The sequence below is a fragment of the Diuraphis noxia genome, unplaced genomic scaffold (assembly GCF_037042655.1).
Source record: "Diuraphis noxia isolate RWA-SAM2 unplaced genomic scaffold, SU_Dnox_SAM2 contig0005, whole genome shotgun sequence".
NCBI classification, from domain to species: Eukaryota; Metazoa; Arthropoda; class Insecta; order Hemiptera; family Aphididae; genus Diuraphis; species Diuraphis noxia.
The window spans coordinates 3,812,470-3,836,216 of NW_028301715.1; the positions used below are offsets into that span (position 1 = coordinate 3,812,470).

Genomic DNA, 23,747 nt, shown 5'->3' on the forward strand with positions numbered 1-23,747 from the left:
TACAAGCAATTGGATAAATCAAAAAGAACTGATTATTTAGTCATTAATTGAAAACATTGAATTTATTAGTTCTCAATTATAATATACTCTAGAAAGAATGTACAAAAATAAATAGTAAAGTATTTTATAAGTTTACAAAATTGAAACATGATGATATAATCACAGACGTAACCATAACTGGTTGTAATTATTGTTTATAGTGCAGTAGTGCACTGTACAAAACTTAAGTATAAAATAAAATCGTATTTAAAATTAAATAAAAATCTAGTCATTTTGTAAGGCTATTAGTCATAAAATAAATATAAAATATTTGATGAGTGTAACAATATGGTATGTTGTATCATCCTGCAGTATTGTAGCTAGCATTATAATTCACGGTAGTTTACTATATACAAAATAAATTAAGGAAAAAATACTATAAATCATAATAAATTAATTACTGTCCACATTTTTTTAAAACAAATTACTTCTGAAAAGATTGATCTATTTCATATAAAATAATACCAATTAATTAATTAAATTATATTTTATACATCAGTCTTGATTAAATTCTCTATCATATTAAATATGGTACATTTCTGTGGCTCATGGTACTGTATTGGTAGCCATAGCAACAGGCCACATTATCGGCCCTTTAGATATCAATTTTGACATTGCATTTTTAATGGCAACAAAATGTCTTTTAAATTCTAAACCACAGCCTCTTGAAAGTCTGAAGTCCATGAGCGTCTGATGATTCATTGGAATTACATTAGATTTAAACACTAACCGCTGATCAGCAGTGGTAATTGTAACCTGTAGACAAACAAAATATATTGTGATTTCATTTATTTTAAAAACTATTTTAATAGTCAACTTACCAAACCAGATGTATTGATTTTACAGGTATAACCCAAATCATCAAGAAACTGCGACAGAGTGGCTAATGCTTCGTCTGATGATAAACAAACAATAAATCTCGTCATTCTCTTCACTAATTTCTGAATAGAATTCTGAAAATTAAAAAGTAAATATTGGTACATTTTACATTTTTTTGTAGATAAATTGAATAATTACATTTACTGTAGTCGATACTGTTTGTGATGTCTGAATTTGCGAAGACAGCAACAAATGTTCAACCTGAGTAGGCTGGGTAAATGAATGTATATCAGATTCATTAGGTGGAATAGAAACTGAAAATGGAATGGCTGCTGGAGCAGGTTGAGAATAACATGGACGAGCATCATCGAATCCTCTATCGGACAAAACAGAAATGCCCACTTTCTTGTTATCTAAATAAACAGTATAGTATTGCATTACTTTTATTTTCAATGAATATTTTTAAATTATTTTAAAGTATTATTGAAAATAATTATTCTAACACAGAGTTAAGATACCCAGAGATTACTGATGTTTGTTTATATACTCAGAAATCACTTGGTACCTGAATGTGTATTAGATTATTCGTTTTAAGTAATAAGCTTGAATAAATAAAAATGTACCACATGTTTTTGACTTAGTGAACCATTGATGAGATTGAATTTGTGATATATCATATCTTTTGGACGGCGTGGGTATTAATATTTTTCTTACAAGAGACAAAGCCAAGGTATCTAATTTGCACCATGGCGAATGACTAGCATAATCAGTGGTCTTCCATAATTTATAATCTTCATCATCAACTGACGGCATTTCCCAAGGCAACTCTAAATTAATAAAAATTAATAATTTAATATTGTTAAATTTTAATTTGTATCACTACATGCATATTATATTAATTTAATTACATTTTAAGAGAATGTACAAAAAACTAAAATATAAACAGTTTTGTTAAGTTAGCGATTTTAATCAAATTAATTAAATTTAACAGAAATAAAGTTAATGTTAACCAAAAATACAAAGTATCCACACACATTTTGAGAAAACACTTGTGAATTAACTTATAATTAATGAAGTAAATATTTTATATATTATAGCTAATTAACATTAAAACTTAAAATTTTTAAGTTACACACCACACAGTATTAAAACTGTTTTATAACTATTAATATTGGTGTTTGAATTTAATCAAGAGATAACTAAGCAAGATTATATCCACTTAAGATGGAATTTAACTAATTATAACTAGGAATTTTGGTAATAATAGAGAATACTTAAATGTATAAAATATTATATTTTATACATTTATTTTAGGAATACATAATTCAGGTATTACGGGATGTGTTAGTACTTTTATAGTTGAGTTATAACAAATAAACCTAATGAAATCAATTTATCCAAACAATATTTCATGGAAGTGGTGTGTGGGGTTATTTGACTGTGCAGAAATCTGATGGAGAAATTATGTAAATTATAATCAGATAAAAATTGGTAACCACCAAGAAATTCTCTTAACAAAATGAACACAAGTGCAAGAAAGAATTGTATATAACTCAAAATTGTTTCATTATTAAACTCTGTTGTCAACCTTTCAATTCAGAATATAAATTTATAAAAATATTTATTTTTAGCATTCCCTACAAATTAGCAAAATATCAAAATTTAATTTGGGGTAATCTGTTAGGTATATGTGTAAATATGGAACACACGGTATAATTAATACTGTAATTAAAATTATTAAATATAAAAAATATTGTTGACGTATCAATCGCCAATAACATTGGTACAGAAGCTTTAGGGCGTCTCTTTAAAATATACCTACAGCTAAAGTACCAAAGAGATCAACATTGACACATTAATAAATTACCATAAGTTATTAGTGAATTAGTGTTATTTATTTATTAGTTTTTATTCAAAATAATTACCTCCAGCAAGCATAGAAACCAGTATAATACCACATGACCAAATATCAGAAGGTTCAGCTTGATAAGGTAACTGTGAAAGAACTTCAGGAGCTAAATAAGGTCGAGTTCCACACCTCTTTTCAAGTTTACGTCGCTATTTAAATTAAATCAATATAATATTAAATAATTTTTGGGGTATTAAAAAAAAAAAAATATGTAAGCATAAAATGATTCTTTAAATGTGAATATTGTCATTAGCAGATAGATTATAATTTATTGTTATATATTAAATTGTATTGACGATAAATAAGTTATATATATTAGCAGACTCACATGAAAAGAAACATATATAAAATAAATATTACCAACTTTTCCACCACATAAAAATAAAGTTGCTAATCCAAAATCACTTATTTTTAAATTTCCATGTTCATCTAATAATAAATTTTCTGGTTTTAAATCTCTATGTGCAATGCCATTATTATGTAAATATTCCTAAAAAAAATAGAATATAATCACCAATATGTTTAAATATAAACTCATTGATAAAAACAGGAAACATACAACTCCAGCAAGCAACTCTTTGAAAAACTTCTTAGCTTCTGAGTGAGGCATTCCAACATCCGGTTCTGTTACAAATAAAATGTATTACTTTAAATCTGATAAACTATAATTACTAATTAACTTACCAATTCGGTCAAACAGCTCACCTCCTGATGCATATTCTAAAAATATAAAATAATTATCTTTGCTATGACGATGTCCAAAATATTTTATAATGCTTGGATGCTTCAATCGAGAATGTATAGCTGCTTCTTTTTTTACCATCATCAGTGCATCAGGAAAGTTTTTTAGATCAACTGTTTTCATAGCTACAGTGCCATTGGTATTTTGATTTATCAAAAGTTTTACTCTTAAACATATTATGAATATAATAATTAGGTATTATACTTATTACTCAAAATAAACTATTAGTAGCAAAAAATAAAATTCAGAGATTATTTTATCAAAAGTAAAAATAAAAAATACTGTAATATTATGTACTTGGAAGTTCATTAGCATTTATTTTCCTACATTTATATTTTTAAAATATAGAGAAATAATGTACAGTGCTTTAAAAATATGGGATAGGGAATCCTCAACATCAGTCCAGGTAAAGACAGAAATAAGATAAATGTTAAAACTGAAAAAAACAATAACCAATAAGTACATGGTTGACACTGGTTTTGTCTCATCTCATTATTTATTCTAAAATTAATAAAGTTGTGCCATAAATTTAAGGCCAAGGCGAAGTTAACGAAATTGTAATACAAAGATTTGATATTGTATAATATAATCTGAACATACTCGCCAAATGTTCCTTCGCCCAGCGTTTGAGCAATTCTCCATCCTTCAACAAACTCCGTACCCATTTGTATTTCTTAAATCTGAAAAAAAATACATCACCACTATTTATACATGTAGTAAAATTAATTAAATTATGTGAGAGCCTTCAAACGGCTTGATTGGTCTTCATAACAATATTGTAGATAACATGATAATCAGGTAGGTGGAAAACTAATATTTCATAATTTATCCAACAGAAAATTAAAATTTGCAAAATGGTAAAGTAGGTAACTATATAATATTTCTATTTTTTTATTATTAAAAACAAATGTATAAGCAAACGTGACGATTGCTATTTTTCAATTTTTCAACGGAGTGCTTAAACCTTGATTTTGATTATTACAAGATGCAATAAAAAATATTGTAAAATTCATAAAAATTGTTGTTCGCATTACAAATTTACACCTAATGATGTCAAACGCTTAATAATGAAATACCTAACTCACTTCTTGGATTATATCCTTGGTTCTTGGCGAACAAGATGTAAACGGTGAACGTGGTTTTAACAACGAAACCAAAGTCGGAAATCTGAATTTTAAACTACGAAAAAAAGTTTGAGTGACAAAAAAATTACGTAAACAATAATTAATAATTATTATTTAATGGTAAATTAGTGAATACTGAATACTGAACGTCTGAAATTCTGAACTGAACAGTGAGTCAATGAACAGCAAATTCCGTTAACGTTAACGTCGTTAACCAGTTTGTTTTTCAAAAGTTTATTTTTTGAGGTTACTTTCGTTGTTTCGTTTTCCGTACAATCGGAGATTATAAACTATCGATAGTACGGCTATCCAAGGACTTTATAAGCGATCATTGGATTTGAATTTTCAAGTGACCTGCTCGTTTGTCTTTTAATGAGGCCAAGGCCAACAAAGTGCTAAATTTAGTCAATAAGCAATAGTTTGATGCTGCCACCCAAAACAATTGTTTTAGTCGTCATTGACGATCACTGATTATTGTTAGCACAGAATATTATTATTCTGTGGTTGTGTCTAAGTAGAGATAGGATGTAGTCATGTTTATATGGCTATTTAATTTGAGTAAATTTCATTTTTACTAATTATTTCAATTAATAATGCCCCTTGTAGAATTTGTTAAGCTTAAGGGGACCATATTACCGTAGTTATAATATAACTAGCGAACCGAAATTGATAATTTAACCATCATCATTTGCGATTTTTTTCGATTTTTTTCGATTTTTTTTATTGAAACATATGTATTTCAACTAGTTAAGAACGATGGTGCAAAAATTAGTTGGTGCAAACCATTATTTTGAAAGTTATAGCCTTTTAAATTCAAAGTATGCGATTTTACGTTATCGTGCGCCGCATGCGTATTACGACGTTTTAATTTTTTTTTATTTTTTTTAGGATTATAATTATATTAACTAGGTAGATTCTGTGATGTGTTTCATGAAGTACTCTCGCATTCAAATGATTTTACTTAAATTTTAAGGTAAAAACAGAGCTAAGAGTTAAATAACAAAATTATCAAGTCCTCCGGACTTCTCGTTAGATGGGGGCTCGGCCTACCCTACGGGGTCGTGGGGGGGGGAGAGCATACCTGACCTGCGGGCAGGCGGATGACCTAACAAGTAAATTTAACCTTGTTAGTAAAAGTAACACAAGTATAGTGGCTCCCTTCGGCTGACGACTCCGATCGCCAAACTCAAGGGACCTCACTCCGCCTACCGGCTTCGGTCGCCATACTCGATGGCCAGTTAGAGACTTAAGACCCTAAGAGTAACATAAGTCAACAGCTGTTGTGTTATATGATAAGCGCACCGCACGCTGCAATACGTACTATTTATCATACAACCGCATACTTTGGAAGGCTATAACTTCCAAAATAATGGTTTGAACCAACTAATTTTTGCACCATCGTTCTAAACTCGTTGAAATACATATGTTTCAATAAGAAAAATCGAAAAAATCGCTTGGGAGCTAAACTGCAATTATACCCATTTTTCATTGTAAGTAATTCATTGGTTTCGCATTTGTATTGTTAGTGTTAAATAAATCAAATACACTAATAATTTGTTATGAGGTTGCAAAAAATTTGTATTGCATTGTTTGATCACTACCATCAAATACCAATAAATTACATAGTTACCGTAGAATATTGGTGTTACTGTAAATTACAATAAAAATAGAGATTTGTTGTTGAATTAATATAATATTATAAAATTGATGTTTGAAAATTGAATGTAATTTAAAATAGTGAAACATTTTAGCATTATTATATTGAATTCAATATTTTCTAAATAACTAATATAAGTTTAATTTTTACGTATAATTTTCATAATTTATACCTACACAATTTTATAATATTAGGGTTAGTTTGGGTTATTATTTTACTAACTATTAATTAGTGATGGTTTTCTCTGGTAGGTTGTTGATAAATAAATAATTATCATCAATATATTTTGTATTAGAAAAGTTTCAATGTTTAACGTTTTCGCACGCGAATTATTTCATACTTCAAACACTTTAATATCTAAAGTTAAAAAAAACTATCGTTGTGTCTAAAAAACATGTCAAATTTATTAATGGAGATTTATCGATCTTAAAAATTACAGATTTTATTTGAAAACTCGATTTCCCGAAGAAACCTTTGATCAGAAAAATCAATGTATTGTATATAAGTGTTTATGTATTTTATAATAATTAATCGAACTACTAAAACTAAGAGTGGTTTATTTTTTTACAAAATTATTGTTTGTTACTATTATAACTAAGTTTTTTTTTCACAATATATGCTTGAATAATGTTGATTAATAATTTTTAGAAGTATCGTAGTATGCAAAAAGACTATTTCAATGTTTTTTTGAACATTTTATTTCAAAATGTTATTTGTTATAATAAGATGTGTTAATTTTAATTAAGAATTAACAAAAATAGTGAACATTTAAATTTAATATAAATATTTAGCTACAATAAGGTTAGGTTAGGTTTTAGTATACTATAATTCGTTAACGCAATTTATTTATGATTTCCGGAAATAATCGTCGTCGAATTTAACCAAACAGGGAAATGCCAATCCATGCTAAAAATCAGAATTTCAATAAATGTACTATTAACGGGAAAAATAGGATGAGCATGATTAAAAAATCACCCTGTATTTACAACGACATAATAATTGAAACACGCAGACTGTATACGTATTATAAATTTATAACATATTATTATAACGAGTAGCCGAATTTCGATTTTGTATTTAAATTATATAATGTGCCCCATATTATCGATACATTCATACATTAATTGCTCAGCTCAATTGAAATGATAGCTATATGTAGGAGAGGGGGTACAGAAGAGTCTATACATTTTGGGAAATTTACAAATTTTCAACTATTTTGGTTCCCGTATGCGTGATGTCATTCAAGTTTCTTTTGAGTATCACACCTACTTTTTTCAAAAGATGTAGGCAGATAATTTATTATTTTGCAAGTCATTATGATTCATTGACTATCGTCTTAAACTTAAAATTAAACTGTGTTAGGTTAGGTTAAAAGCTTTTTGAAATTTGAAAATAATTCGATTTTATCAAAAATGATTATTACTACGGAGTAAAATGTAATTTACCAAATTAAAATAAAATATTTTAAACCTAATTTTCTTTCAGAAACAATTGTATACCTGTCATAGTGTCATATAATTAATTGTATTACATTGGAAAGATATTTTAGTAATATTTACTAACTTAATAACCGCTCTTTTCTATCACACGGCGTCTTGGTTATGCAAATTAGGTACATAGCTGTCGCAACTACATTTTTCCGGCTTTTCGGACATCTCGTTAGAAGTTATAGTTTACCATTCTTCGTTGCATAATATGTCGTATAAAATAATATTAATAAAAACAAAAAAATAAAATTCTGTTCTTAAATTATATAATATTATGCCACCATGTTAGATAATATTTAAATCACCATACGACTTACCTATCCTAACCATACGACCTACCACAATCGGCAATTGCGCAGCTTGTAGCTTCGTGTCACAAAATAACTAATATTAGGATTTTTATGACTTTTTCATAGTTTTTCTTTTTGTCACGCACATTGCAGACCAAGTTATAAATTCGTTTCGTACGACATAAAATCAAATATATTAAATTTTATTTTGCATATTTTTGCATATCTAGAGGTTTTGAGGAATATGCACATCATATATTTTGTATATTTCAGAAGAAAACTTGCAAAATAAAACTCTAAATATATTATTTTCACATTTGTATAATAATATAAAAAATTTAACGTATTTATTTATGTCATATTTTATTTATTTAAGGACGTATTTTGAAATTTTTTCTGGCATTTTTCTAGTTTTTAAGGTCATAAATAATCTTACCCTAATAATAACACTGTGGTGTTTGTAAGTTGTAACAACTAACAATAGTTCAACACTGGCCACGGATGAACTATTGTGATAATACTATAATAGCATTGTTGATATTATAATAATATTCATTATTATTATAATTTTATTACATTAAATTGGTCAAACAAATATTTTACAAATGACATATTAAAATAACATTATTATGATAATAGTATACTTAAAATAATGTTTTGTCACACAATAAACTTTTCATATCAAATAAAATATTACATATTATTATTTTATATTAAATTATACAATAATAAAGGCTATGTTGGATGTGCGACACCGCGTAAAAATTTGTTTCTGAAATGCGTCTAAAGATTGGCGGCAGTAAACTTTTTTGGACAATCTTGCGAGGATATCTGCAGAAGTTCGGCTTGTAAATGGCTTGACCTGTTATCGGCGATCAGTAGCTGTTGACTCGATAACTCTGAAATAAAAACATAAACGATATAATGCACGTTAATTTTAATTTATATAGGCACTAAACATATAATATTTTATAAAAAATTATGGAAATTCGATGGTCCCTATCATTTGTCTACCGTAAACTAGTAATATGACAAGAAGAGGCTAAAAAGAGGAAAACAATTTAAGCTGGTCATAAAGTTTACTTGGCGTCGATCAAAACATTTTTCAAATTATGTTTTTTCAAAAACAATAAAAAAATATTATGTTTTTCAGTTACTAAATGTGTTACCATATACCTATTATGTCAGACAATAATAGATACTTATATACAGTTATACATGTCCACCAGAACAATATTTTTATAATATATAAAAAGTGTAACAGATAGAACTGACTTTTGGAATAACTTTAGGAAAAATAAAAATAACTTTTGTTCAAATTAATATTATTTATTTATTTTTCCATTAAGTGGCCCTAGCGTTACATGTATAATAAATTTATTTTTTAGTACAGAAAAAAAAAATATTAATTTAGTAAAACACTTTTTGGATAAATTCAAAATAGCCTAGGTATTTGTGAATCTGATTATAAGAATAATTTTTACGGTAGAAAGATGTATTTAAGTCAAGTAGTTTATTTTTTAGAATTTCTTTAAAATTTAATATTTTTTTGGTTTAATTAATTTGGAACGTAATAATATAACTTTTTTAAAAATATGATTTTTGAGAATTTGCTGACATGAGTATATTTCTTAAATTATTATTTATTTATCATATAATATTAACAATTTTTGTCATACGTTTAGTTGGCATAATTTACATATTTTTTTTGTCAAGTCTTTCTGTTATACCTTGTGTATATTATATTGTATTCTTATAAAATAATGTCGTAAACTACAATGTTTATTGTTTAGTATCGGTAACATGATCCACACAAACAATAGACTAATAATATGCACATTCTATGCACAATTTTTGAAAGTTGTCCATAACGAACTCCTTATAAAATCAGGATTGAGGAGACTTTTCATGTCTATTTAACAATAAGGAACGATATTTCAAGTAATACGTATTCCCGTCGTCTTTAGATGACCTATATGAGTGTAAAATGATCATTAGTTTGCGATGTGATATGATTGGACACGGGATAACTACGCACACGCTACATTTGTGTAAATCTCATTGTGTGGAAACGAAAGGCAAGAGCAATACAATCTCATATATACATGCGTTTACACCAAACTTTCCAAAATGACAAAATCTATGTCAGTTATAGGATAAGTCGGGAGAATCACGATTTTCAGAAAATCGATTTTATAAAATATTTGATGGGTATTGCTGTGAATTGGTAATATTCCCTAACAATATACAGGGTGATTTTTTAAGCATGCTCGCCCCATTTTTATGCTTAAATTATGCATATATTCAAATTTTAATTTTTGGAATATTTAAGTGTAGTTAAAGGCGATATTTTTGAGTACTTAGATTTTTCACAACTTTTAAGGAGTATCCTGTAGCGATACCAACTTTGGTTTTTCAAATGACAACCTATATGTTTTAAAGCAAAATGTGATTCAGATAATTTTTCTGAAAATTTTGACATATTGCAATCAAAATTCGAACGAAAACTTCCAGAGTTATTCTACTTGAAATACTAAGGAATAAGGATAAAAGTCTTATACTTAAATGCCTACGTTGTAAATGGATACACGTTCATATTTCGCATTTGTGCTATTGTACACTATTGTTCGGTATTTTATTATAAGTAGGTATACCTATGCTATACAAATATTAACGTTGCCTGTAAGGTATAGGTAACATGGATAAAATAAAAAGGATATTATTTTATTCATATTTTCTTTTCTTTTGAAAATTGTCAGATGCAATATTTGGCCATTTAGTAATAAGTAGTGATTATTAACAAATATTTTATTTTTATATTGTATACCGAATTATAATTATCGTATCCATTTACAACGTAGGCATTTAAGTATTAGACTTTTATCCTTATTCCTTAGTATTTCAAGTAGAATAACTCTGGAAGTTTTCGTTCGAATTTTGATTGCAATATGTCAAAATTTTCAGAAAAATTATCTGAATCACATTTTGCTTTAAAACATATAGGTTGTCATTTGAAAAATCAAAGTTGGTATCGCTACAGGATACTCCTTAAAAGTTGTGAAAAATCTAAGTACTCAAAAATATCGCCTTTAACTACACTTAAATATTCCAAAAATCAAAATTTGAATATATGCATAATTTAAGCATCAAAATGGGGCGAGCATGCTTAAAAAATCACCCTGTATATATATACAGGGTGTCCGACAGAGATCTGACATTCTGACAAATAAAATAACTTTTGTTCTAATCAATATTTTTTAAAAATTTCTTTTAAATATAATTCATAGACACTTGCGCTACATTTTTAGAATACATTTTTCATTTTTATTTTTTAATACTGAAAATAAAAAACTTAAAAATTGATAAATTTTTTTTCAAAATATTCAATATAGCCAATTTGTAAATTTGATTTTCAGAAAAATTTATTTGGTAAAAACACTTATTTAAGTCAAAAGTCTGATTTTTTAAAATTTTTTAAATATCAATATTTTCGTTTGGTAAATTATAGTAATTTATAGTTTATACATCACATATTATTAAAGTAAATACAATAAAAAAAATAATTAGATTTTAACATGCACTTATTTAAAAATGATCTTATAAAATATTTTTAAAAAACTTTATTGTTATTTGAAATTACAAGGTTTCTAACATAAACTAGATCGTAATTTACTTAACGAAAATATTGATATTTAAAATTTTTTTAATAAATCAGCCATTCGACTTAAATAAGTGTTTTTACCATATACATTTTTCTGAAAATCAAATTTACAAATTGGCTATATTGAATATTTCGAAAAAAAAATCAATTTTTAAGTTTTTTATTTTCAGTATTAAAAAATAAAAAATGTAGCGCAAGTGTCTATGAATTATATTTAAAAGAATTTTTAATGCAGAACGTCATCAAACAAAGAGAGGATCTCAATATAAGCCATCAAATTGGAACAAGCCTAGGCCCAAATCCTGACAATGAAACCAACACCATTGAATTCTGCAAAACAACCAAGTTACTCAAACATCGTATAAATTTCAAGACCAATAAAAAAAAAATTTTTTTTTTAATATTGATTAGAACAAAAGTTATTTCATTTGTCAGAATGTCAGATCTCTGTGGGACACCCTGTATATATATATGGCTGATACTCTCAATCAACAATATATATAATATAATCTTGTTTATCTAATAAAATGTTTTTACAATTTTTTTTTGTTTTATTTTATTTTGAGTAAAATACAGGCCCGGGTCCAGAAACAAAAGAGATACATTTGGATTACAGACTACGCAGCAACACAATAAATATAATGGCTGTGATGAGGCCAGATGTAGTCAATGATGATGTCAAGTTTTTTAAGGATAATTAATAAGGTAAGATATTTAGAAAATGTCCTATAACATAAACTCCACAGTGGCCATCGAATCAGGATTAAGGGGATTTTTCGTGTCTATATTTAAGGTAGAGCGATAATTGAAGCAATATTATGTATTATTGAGGGCCCCACAAGGGGGAGGGGGGGTCAGAAGCCAGAAGGATCCATGTTACAGGGGCTCGGCGTTCATGCAAACAATGTGTATTAAGTATTATAATTTTTTGATTGTACCAGAACTATACATACATATTACATGCATTCAAATATTATACAGTATAAGTTATAACTAAAGAGCGGATTTTTAGGTTCTTAAAAGCTTAAAAAATAATGCTAATATGTTCTAAAAAAACCCTAAAATGTTCTTTAAATATTCCTTAAACTTGTAAATATGCAGATAATATAATTTTTTTCTCCAAAATTGTTCACAAATAATAATAAACGATATAAAAGTAAAAATAAATGTATTATTAATAAATCACTCTTATCACGTCATTAGTTATCAAATATGATAAATATAACAATCGCACTATTTTATTTTTACCTAACAAACTTTTTTTTCTTCAAAATTTTAACTTTTAACATACATTTTTAGTTTGTTCTATGCATAATATTACATATTATGTTTTCAATTTTTAATACCTATAAATGTGTTGATATTTTATTTTTTATTTACACCTACTCCTATATGGTCCATACATAAAACTAATATTTAAGGTATACATATTCATGTCGAAAAATTAATTATTATTTAAGAGGGGCTCTTAGCTTTAGTTCTGTACCAAGGCCAAAAGTAGGATGTGTTGGCCTGTGTATTATATCGGCTTACCGCCGTCGTTGGTCTTAAAATACGATAATTAATTTGTGTGTGATTAAACAAAAGTTGCGTGTACGAGCTACAGGGTCACCCTTGTCAGATCACTAGACAGAAAAACGAATATCGTAATTTTTTGCTCAAAATCCGCTTTACACGAAAATACAGATACAGTAGTTTGACTAGAGTAACTTTTTTTTCTTCTTAGACACAGGAAGACTTTTCCACCATCATGTATTATTTGACTTTTGACAATTCTTGATTGCGTTGCTACTTGCTAAACACAAAAATAATATTAAAAACTAACAACTAGCGAGACAGTTGGACTATACATCCAAACTGTTATCATAATAGCGTTAAGAACTATATGAGGTTTAAAAATCAATGTCTAATAATGCACCTGCGGTAGAATAACTTCCTGTTTCTAACAAAAAAAGTTATTAAAATCAATAAAACGAAAAGTAAGCACTCAAAAAGTCTTCATTTTATCACAAAAAAAAATGTTTTTATCCTTATTGAATCGTTTTATGGAACAGTAGAGTTTTTCCTGCAAGGCATGCTTTTGAACAAAAAGAACATCACACCTTCTTACAAAGGATCTTATACAATATAGGCTATACACCACGCGTAAATACAGTAAAGTTCGCTCTCGGTATAACGAATATCACGTCGTTAGCTTTAATATTATATAGAATTGAACTATTTTCAAATTCGCAAGTGAGAATACTGAATATTATATGTGATTGTAAATTACGTTGGTTTTTTTTTACGATATTTCAAAATTTAAGCGAATTTTAATGACTAGTAATTTTGTAAAATATTAATCTTCAAAAGCACTCCTCAAAACTCCCTCACAAACGAAATATCGTAAAGAAACTGACTTAAAAACCGGATTATATGTATTCTAAACTTTTAGTTTGATAAAATGTCAATTCATTGTATTATTAAAGCAAACAGAATAACAGTTTTATAAGGGTATTATATTGAACATTAAAAATTGTAATATGCGGAGACAACTCACTTGGATGATGAGACGTCCTCTCATAATATTATACCAATTAATAATGTTATACAAAGCGTAAGTCATATTATCAGACGATCCAAAATTTTTGAATGTAATTTTATGGTCTTCAAAAAAATTTCAAAATCCTAATTCGAATATATGCATAATTTAAGCATACAAATAGCATGCTTAAAAAAATTTTAGAAAAATTTTAATCAAATAAAACGCATCTAATAATATTGTAATCGCAGTATAATATAAGCACAAAGGCATTTTTCTGTACCGTGAACAAACCTGGAATACTTAATTTCTATAGTAAATAATTGTACCATAAAGTTGTCTATAAATGTAGGTTAGGAAGTTTACCGAAAACGATCGAAAAACAAATTTGCGAAACCGATGAGATTTCGAGTGCACAATCGCGAAAATATGATTTCGTACAGGACACAACGCTGCGGCCTTGTGGGTCATGTTATAGCAATATAATATTGTATCGAAAGTTAGAATATTATATAAAAATAAACGCGCCGTGGGATTTAAAAACCAACGACTACGCGTCAAACTCGGTTAGGTTAACATAATATAGTATACAGAGCAATGATAATATATAAGTGTGCAGGAAGAAACCGAAATGCATTTCGTATTTATTTTCTTATACCCATCATCCATCGAAATTCGTAACCATCACTCCGCTTTTTGTGAGTACGAGATCACGTATGTATATAGGTACGAGTGAAAAATAGATGATAATATATATATAGGTGAATAACATAATATTCAGCAATTTATCGCATCGATTTCGCGTAGGCCACGACAGCTACTATAATATTCCATCAAAATAAATACAGCGTGAAGTCTATGATGGCCTTCTTGCGCATAATTTTTCGTGTAAAATAATGATAAATCGTCCTCGTTTATTCGTCACGGTAAATAATTCGCGATGTGGGTAAATATTGTGCACCGGTTGTCGGGCGGGTTCTCCTGAATTGATCCCATCAATATCAATCATTATAGGATAAAAAACATATACTCATCATCGGCGAAGTGGGTCAAAATAATAGAAAAATTTTCAGGATAACGATATCACAAAACTATGCAAAGCGTTCACAGTTTTATTCGTCGATTCCTGTCGGGACCTGTTGATAAACGTACTTACTTACATGCAGCCTACAATAATATCTGCTGAGATGTGCATAAATTATAGGTACCTTCTTCTTAAGGGATCTACAATATTAATCTCTAAGACTTTTTTCCCGTCAATCCAACATTGCGCCACACACGTCTCTCTGAGTGTCCATTTTCATCTTCCTTTGGTCTTCTTCGACTAAATCAATTAATCTTTTCCTAGGTATTCTACGAGGACTCGTTCCAAGTGGTTTCCACTCTATTACTAGATTTAACTTTGTCGTTCTCCTCTGAAGTCCTCAATTTGTCCAGGCCATTGAAGCCTTTGTCCTTGAATGAAACCACATCAACCATATCGTAATACAGCTTTTCTTACCTATTATATCCTCTCTTATAATGATCTGTTGCTTCATTATCATAGGCATGTTTTTTGCCACGTCATATGTTTTTAAACATCCTAAATCTTCTTTAAGTTTGTTTGGACCACGCTTTGTTACCGTATGTTAAGGTTGGTCTTATTATTGCGATGCATGATTTGGCAAACGCAAAAAACGCTTTTTCAGCCTAATTTATACACGGATACTTATATCCTTTTGATCCAATAATTGTTCATACTTAAGCCGGAATCAAAGCTACGTCGTTTGTAGTGCCGTGCGTGGGCGTGGTATAACTATGGTTATAACTGAGGTGACCATTATGGTTAAAAATTCGAGCTTTTTTTTTTATTTAGAAGAATATATTATTTAAAATCTATTTTTACAATAATCAGTAAGTATGATGACAAAATTTTATTTATATGACATTAAGAATATTAGAAAAGGAAGGTCCTCAGTAGTGCCACCTGACAAGAAACATTAAGTTAGTTATTTGGTATAGTTTTAATTGTTTTTTTTTTTTTTTTTTAATGCTTTGAGCATGTCTCGGGGCCACAGACTTTTTAGTCTTTTGGGAGCGTGTGTTGCAGAGGATAATTTTTGGATTAAAGGATTGTAATGAGTGTGGAGTTTGGAAAAGAATTTGGTATAATGGGATTTGGCCAAATCGTTAAGGGTAGGTAGATTTAAATCTTTGTCGAGATTTTTATTTGTTACGTACCAGGGGGCGGAGGTTATTAGGCGTAGACATATTGATTGAAAAGCTTGTAGAGTTCTGGATGTTGGAAGGCTTTGAAGACCCCTATAGCTGAATGCCATAGAGCTAGACCGGGCGGATTATCGCTTTATATATTGTCACCTTGTTTGTTAGGGATAGTTTAGATTTTAAAAGGGGTCTAAGGAAAAATTCGAGCTACAGTCAATTCTTGGTACATTTGGTTGCAACTTGATTATTACACGACAGCAAAAAAGTAACGTCCAATCACAATCCTATTTAATCGACACACGATATGACAGTAGTGAACTACGTCCTTATAGAATTGTGCTTAGGTATTTAAAGTCTTCGAAATGTTCGTACAATAACTGTTCCAAATCTTTGGGGGTCTTCATCACTTCCAATCAATTCCATTATTTCGGTACCTATTATCGTCATTAATCTGAAGACCTATTTTATTCGCCTCATTACCTATAGAAGTTTGATGGTTGCGGCGTCTAATGACTCGCCTAGGATATTTAAACCTAATTTTACCTGTTTATATACAATCGATTAAATCTGTCAGGGTAAATTGAGCCCGAGATAAGTTTGGTACATTTTGAAAGCGGTAAATTGAGTCCCGGGAAAAACAGGTACCTAGTAAGTAAGTTGAGTCCTGGGAAAAAATTGTTAGTAAGTAAATATTTTGACTTATGCTAAGCTATTTGTAAAAGGATGCAATATTTAGATTTATATTGATTAAAAATATTAAAAATATAAATTAATAAAAATAATAAAAAATAATAAATTAATGTCATTATTATTATACATTACATTATATTTCAGTATCAACATCTTTATGTCTCTTAAAAAAACACTTCCATGTATTTTTACAGCAGGTCCATCTCTGTACGTCATTATTAAACATTTTATGAAACCTAAACTTAAACCGTATTTTATAATTACAGTTTTGTTTTTTTCACTAATCATTACTTCCATTTTACAAAATTTAAAAGAAACACTCAAACACGTTACTATTACTACAAACACGATACCTAGTTATCGTTGGGGAAAAAAAATAATTGTATAATTAATAAAAATGCATGTTGCTATTTTCAAAATCATATACATGCAGTCAATGAATGTCCACAAATAAAAATTTTATAGTGCATATTTTTAAATTTTAAACGCATATAAATCGTTTTCCCCTGCGAGGACTCAAATTACCTAATATCTTATTTTTTCCGGGACTCAACTTATCTACTACCTATTTTTCCTCGGGACTCAATTTACCGAGTTAGGGTATTTTGGAACTCAATTTACCAACCCCGAAATCTGTCAACATCACTCGTTGGTGTGTATGTAATAATGTCTATTGAACAATGAATTAATGATCATCAACGGTCACGTGTTTTCAATCATGGCACAAAACGGCAAACTAAAGTACCTTCATAATCATATCTTTGAAAAACGTCGGTGCAGTCTGAAATATATATAACGACAAGTGCCTTAACGGGTCACCTCATAATAATACGACGCTATAAAGAAATAACGACGGATGAAAGAAGGAAAAATACGACGATTACAAAAGTGTGTGCAGTCACTGAGGTAATAAAACGCCGGGCTACCTCTACGCGAGTACAACTGCACAACAATATAAATGTATTATATTACTGCGGCACCGACAATGTAGGTATGAGCGTGCACAGTTTTCCGTTCGTTAAAAAAAGAAAAACCGAATTCCCCTTTTGCGTATAATATTAATAAGGTTAAGATGCGTACACGGCACACATGAAGAATTTGCAAGTGTGTAATGTCAGCCGCTAACAATTTGAGTTCTATATAGCAGCTGACGGCGTGGGTCGTCGAGGTTTGGCAATCAGGCGATGAATATTTAATTGGCTTAATTAATCGTTTTATATTTATTCATAAGAATCATAAAAAAAATACACTACGCGAAGATAATTATTGTACCAAAAATTCTAAAATGCACACTGAAACACCAACATTGCTGAATGCCAAATACGAGAATGATCTTAAAACTAATATACTATTACATACACGTAATCATCCAAGTAATCGTCGTGTTTCCTGAAAATACAATAACGTTTTCCGCAAAAATTCTTATTTTTATCGTGGTGATTTTTTTTTCTATCACTTTTAACGCTTTACATTTTTTTTTCATGATTATCTTCTAAGTTTTTACTTTTTTAACGGATGTATAATTATTATTCATTTTATAAACTAACGTCAATATTGGTGTGTGACATTACACTTTTAGTATATTTTAAATTTTGTATTCCAATGCTGACTTTTTCACAGAATTTTTATATACACTAATTGAATTTCGGACTGGTATAGTTAATTAGTTATACATATACAGAAGTATGTACAGTTTTAATGAACGGAATGGAGTGGATAAGAGTAGGTACCTACCACTCGAGATGTATTTATACACTATATCCACTTCATCGGATATATTATAAATATCATAATATGACTATAATTTACTAAATGTTTAAAATTTGACTTGTATATAAAATATATATTATGATGATATATTAAATATATATATATATATATATATATATCAAAATTATCAAAATTAAAGAAAAAAAATCGTTTTGGATTACGGTACTTAAAAAATATGTATGTATTGTCAGTCGAATCGATGACTATACAAAAGACGCGTAGTAAAAAAGATAATTACTTTTCATTGAAAAAAAAAACATTTTCGAGAAGATGAGTCGTGTTTACTATAAAATAGAATCGTTCTGTGTATAATAAGTACACTGTATATAGAACCTATTCAGTTTTACAACGAAATCTCTCTGTACACACGCAACAGCAGTATTAGGTACTACTATATAGTTTGCGAGCATATACCTAAGAAAACAAATGTGCAATACTGTACCTATTATGCACATATTTTTCGAATTCATCGTGAAAATCGCTCAAATTTATATCATGATCAGCAAGTATATTATCGTTATTATGTTGCCTACACGGCGACCATAAATTCGAAATAAAATAAAAAATACTATAATAATATTTAAAAACTCGAATAAAATTCGACAATAACCTAACGGGTTAACTTAATACGAATAGACAACCGAGGCTTACCAGAGGATGTGTAACCTGCGGCCGTCCCGGTCATCTGTTCGGGCGGTGGAGATGATCCTTGTTTCCAGTTCGCGTGCAACAGGTCCGTGGACTTTAGGTTTGGCACGTCGAAATCCGGAAACTGGACGTGTTTCCTGGAACCTCTGCGAGAACTTCCGCCGCCGGCCGTCAATACCACTGAACCTGTGGTCGCGGTCACTGTGGTCTTCGTGGGACTCTGCGTTGGCGACGCCGGAAGTGTGGCCGGGCGCCTCGAACTCAGGCAACTGGTGCCCGTCGGCTGACACGTGTACCTCACCGGCGATATCTATTATAAACGTAGCGCACACATCAAACTTATTATTTCCGAGTCAATAAAACTATAATTCTGAACAGGCAGAGTAGTTAGAAATATGTGGTAGGTTGTAATAATCTACTATAACTATGCAATTTAAAAAAAAATCAAACTTAAAATAATTAATAAAATTCTAAAAACGATCTGCACATCTTAACTTGTCATAACACAGACCTTAGTGATTTACAACGGCGTGATTGCGCGTGCACAACTGCAGTTTTAAATTTACTTTTCTGATATACACCTATAAGTACCTATTACCTATAACTATCTCCTTTTCTTTCTGCACTATTAATAACGAAGTAAAGCTTTTAACGACGAATTACTCATAATTAACGTCACGTGGTGTATAAATACTCATAATACAATTAAAACTATGTTATCAAGTGAGATACCTATATATCATATAACTATAACTCAGACGGAATGGTGCGAATTATTTTATTTTAACAAACCTAGACATTTAACAGTCGGCACCCAACAACCATCATTGATCTTTATGAGGAGAGGAGTGGGCTGGTGCCTCTCTGCACCAGTGGATTTGCTCCACTGCTCGAAAGACTAATATATAGTTGGGAATGTAATGCTACAAAAAGTTCAACAAAAAAAGGGTCGATAATTACGTTCTAAAAGTTCTAAATTATGTACTAAATTATTTATACTTTTGATGGTTTCAAAAAACCGATTATACATAGATTTAAAAAGTATATTTGGAAATTAGAAAATGTTCTTAAGAGGACGTTACACCCGCATGTGTTGTCTCTATCTTACAAGTGCGTAACATTGCAAAAATTGTTTGGCGCGGGAAAGAACCGAGAAAGCTTCAGTTATAACTAAGGAACGAAATTTTCACCACATGAAAAGGAGAATTTTGTCTGTGCAATAACGTTTTTATTTTTTCGGTATCAGAACTAAAAACAAAGTTATTCATGCTTAAAAAACACAAAATTAATGTATTATGAAACAATAAGAATTTTTTTTTGAATAAGTGATATCGAAAAAATAAAAACGATATTGCACAGACAGAATTCTCCTTTTTATGTGGTGAATATTTTGTTTCTCAGTAATAACTGTAGTTTTCTCGGTTCTTTCCCGCGCGAAACAGTTTTTGCAATATTATGCACTTGTAAGACGGAGACAACACATGCGGGTGTTACGTCCTCTTAACAGTAATAACTATACGCGTCGTGTATACTGTGGTGAACGAGATATAATGAATTAATTATAATTTAGTTTCAACTTTCGAATGATTATCACGTCGAAGTTCGATTATTAAATATAAATTTAAATAATATAATTTAAATTTTCTATTGCTTCATATTTTGCAGCTTTTATTGCACGTTGAAACCTATACGGCTATATCTATAAGAGAATATTCACTAGAATTTACGAACTTAAAACGTCGTATAAAAATCTTGAAATAAAATAAAATATATCGAATCTCTATATAAAATGTATTTAACCGCAGAGTTAATCATAATGCGCGTGGGTTCGATATCTGTGTACACATGCGAAATTATGTGTACCTATAATATATATATATACTCTGGGAAATATACACTGGCTCACAGCAATTACTCACTTTCCGAACGAAAAACGTGCCTTTTCTCGACGCACAATTATTATAATGTAGAATATAGGTATAAAAGTTTACTGCAGTGACCCGTTAAAGAGAAACGCTGTTTCAATACCAATCGTTTTTCTGAATAAACAACTAACTTGCCGCAAACCTAGCTACATTGGCATGTTTGCTTATACAAATGTATTTTGTACGAGCACACAACGAAACAGATTATTATTAATACACCAAAGTTCAAATACAAAATAATATAATAGCGAAAGTTTAAATAAAACCTAACTCGATATTTATTATGGTTCGTATGTTATGAAAAAAAAAACCCCTATTTAATTATAATAAAATTGTTCTTATTAGGTATTCGAAATGCATTTTATTTGTGGAAAAAATAACATTATCTTATGGTTTTCAAAGTATAAAAATCCCTATATCTCTTTATTTGTAGTTTTAGATAGATTGAGTGCTTATATATACTTTCTGTTCTGGATAAGTTTTAAGTGAATGTATGTGTTCATATTGGTAAATGACGTTATTAAAATTTTCCACAGCGAATTCAAAAATGTAAACCATTACCATCTAAATAAAATCGTATCAGATTGGAATAAATTCATGTTGAATCATAAATACTGCCACAATAATAATTGTGATAAAATAAAAACAACGCACTATTAATAAATAATAACTATTGGGATTAATACGAATGATTATAATTTAAATAATACTGTAACGAGTTATTAATATGATGCTAAGAACTTACGCATACCGAATACAAAGCATTTAATAAAATACAATATTTGAATTTTTATTTTTATGGTGGGTTTATATCTCAAAGGATCTCTGAATTTGTATAAGACTTACGACAATTCAACAATATATAGGTGATTTCAATTTATATTGGAAATTAAACCAAAGAACATTATCTTTGTTATGTGAAGTGAAATCCCCATAAAAATTACACTTTATTACATTACCACGATTTGTATAATGTTGTTCGCTCAAACACTAAAATAAATGTAAATCATGGCGCAATAAAATACATTAAATTAGAAAATAAATGCAGTGGCATGTATATATAGGTATGAATTATTCATGGCAATAAATACATTTTAACCGATACCACACATAGCTCTGGTTCTTGTTTACACCTTTTGTATTTGACACAATTTTTACAACATAATAATATATATCAAAAACTTAATGTACCTAAATTTAAAATTTTATAATTTATTGAAATTTGGGACTTATATTCATTCGACCTTCGGTATACTATTATGAACAATAATTATGCGTTAAAAAATATTCAACTTTGTGCGGAATGATATGTTTTGAAGGGGATAAAGTTTCGCCATAATATTCGTTCGAAACGTATTCAAACCATATACGCGTGAACGATATTATATATATGTGTACAGTGTACAAGTGTACAACTATAATCTATACAAAATTATATTTAATTCACTATTAAGTTTTATTTTAATGTACCAAATATTTAATTTTAGAAGTAATTAAAAACTTTTAGAGTTAATAATATATGCTTTGAATATTTACCTTCAAGGTTTGTTCGAAACGCGCAGTACCTCTACCCGCCATAAGCTCTTGATATTGCGATATCACGCAGAGTACCGCGTACAGCTATAAAATACAAAATTATAATATTATTGTAAACGATATAATATTACCTGCGACTTAATATTAAAATATTATTGCCATTGGAGAAAACCGGCAGAAGACAAAAGCGCTAAAATCCCTGGCGGGTACCTTATTGACAAATATATTCTATGATCATGATAGAGCGTCAGAGATTTTAATATTACAACTTAATAAATTATATTATTACTTAAAATTTTTGGTATGTAGGTTTTTTGTAAGATTACGCATTATGCGTAAGTTATAATGAAAACTATAATATTACAAAAACGGTTACAAACAAAGGCGTTTTATTTAATAAGCAAAAATATAGTTATTTGAAATAAATGCTACCTGCAGTGATTATTACATTTTAGAGATGTACCTACATATTATTTCTTATAAATATCTTTCAGAAATTTATGGGCTTGAATTCTGGAAAAGGATATTAGATATACGAACCATAAAATATGCAGCTGAGTCATCGGAATTTAAAAGACCAATCTTATGTTGCTCATTGCTTAGTTTATACATTTATATAGTACCTAATTGATGAATTATTTGGAAATTGCAAAAACATATTTATTTTTGAATTCTTTTCCTTCTAGTTCAAAACTAAAGACACCTCATGAGGGCATAATTTTAC

General features: G+C 29.0%; 2 protein-coding genes across 2 annotated transcripts in view; both read right to left on the reverse strand.

Annotated features, from left to right (window-relative positions):
• Positions 1 to 32: 32 nt before the first annotated feature.
• LOC107166946 (serine/threonine-protein kinase grp) lies at positions 33 to 4,851 on the reverse strand. The gene is made up of 10 exons (XM_015515800.2): positions 4,595 to 4,851; positions 4,110 to 4,189; positions 3,452 to 3,675; positions 3,327 to 3,391; positions 3,132 to 3,257; positions 2,784 to 2,916; positions 1,482 to 1,685; positions 1,057 to 1,271; positions 861 to 992; positions 33 to 795 (listed from the first exon to the last, which is right to left on the reverse strand). Exons 2-10 carry the CDS (start codon positions 4,172 to 4,174, stop codon positions 586 to 588), a joined length of 1,374 nt encoding a protein of 457 aa, XP_015371286.1. The 5' UTR covers positions 4,175 to 4,189; positions 4,595 to 4,851; the 3' UTR covers positions 33 to 585.
• A 3,567-nt stretch (positions 4,852 to 8,418) lies between these two features.
• Positions 8,419 to 23,747, reverse strand: part of LOC107166936 (uncharacterized) — a 208,625-nt gene continuing 193,296 nt past the window's right edge. Inside the window, exons 7-9 of the mRNA XM_089229020.1 lie at positions 23,024 to 23,107; positions 19,566 to 19,872; positions 8,419 to 8,966 (exon numbers count right to left, since the gene is read on the reverse strand). Of these exons, the coding sequence (XP_089085146.1) occupies positions 8,851 to 8,966; positions 19,566 to 19,872; positions 23,024 to 23,107 (507 nt within the window). The 3' untranslated portion in view covers positions 8,419 to 8,850. The remainder of the gene's footprint in view (positions 8,967 to 19,565; positions 19,873 to 23,023; positions 23,108 to 23,747) is intronic.

What these genes read in the sequence shown, in the direction of transcription:
- LOC107166946 (XM_015515800.2), bottom strand. Translation starts at nt 4,174, where the DNA reads ATGGGTACGGAGTTTGTTGAAGGATGGAGAATTGCTCAAACGCTGGGC. An exon ending in AAGAGTTGCTTGCTGGAGTT is followed by an intron (nt 3,258 to 3,326) that starts GTATGTTTCCTG and finishes TATTTTTTTTAG; the next exon opens with GAATATTTACATAATAATGG. An exon ending in TATTTTTATGTGGTGGAAAA is followed by an intron (nt 2,917 to 3,131) that starts GTTGGTAATATT and finishes TAATTTAAATAG; the next exon opens with CGACGTAAACTTGAAAAGAG.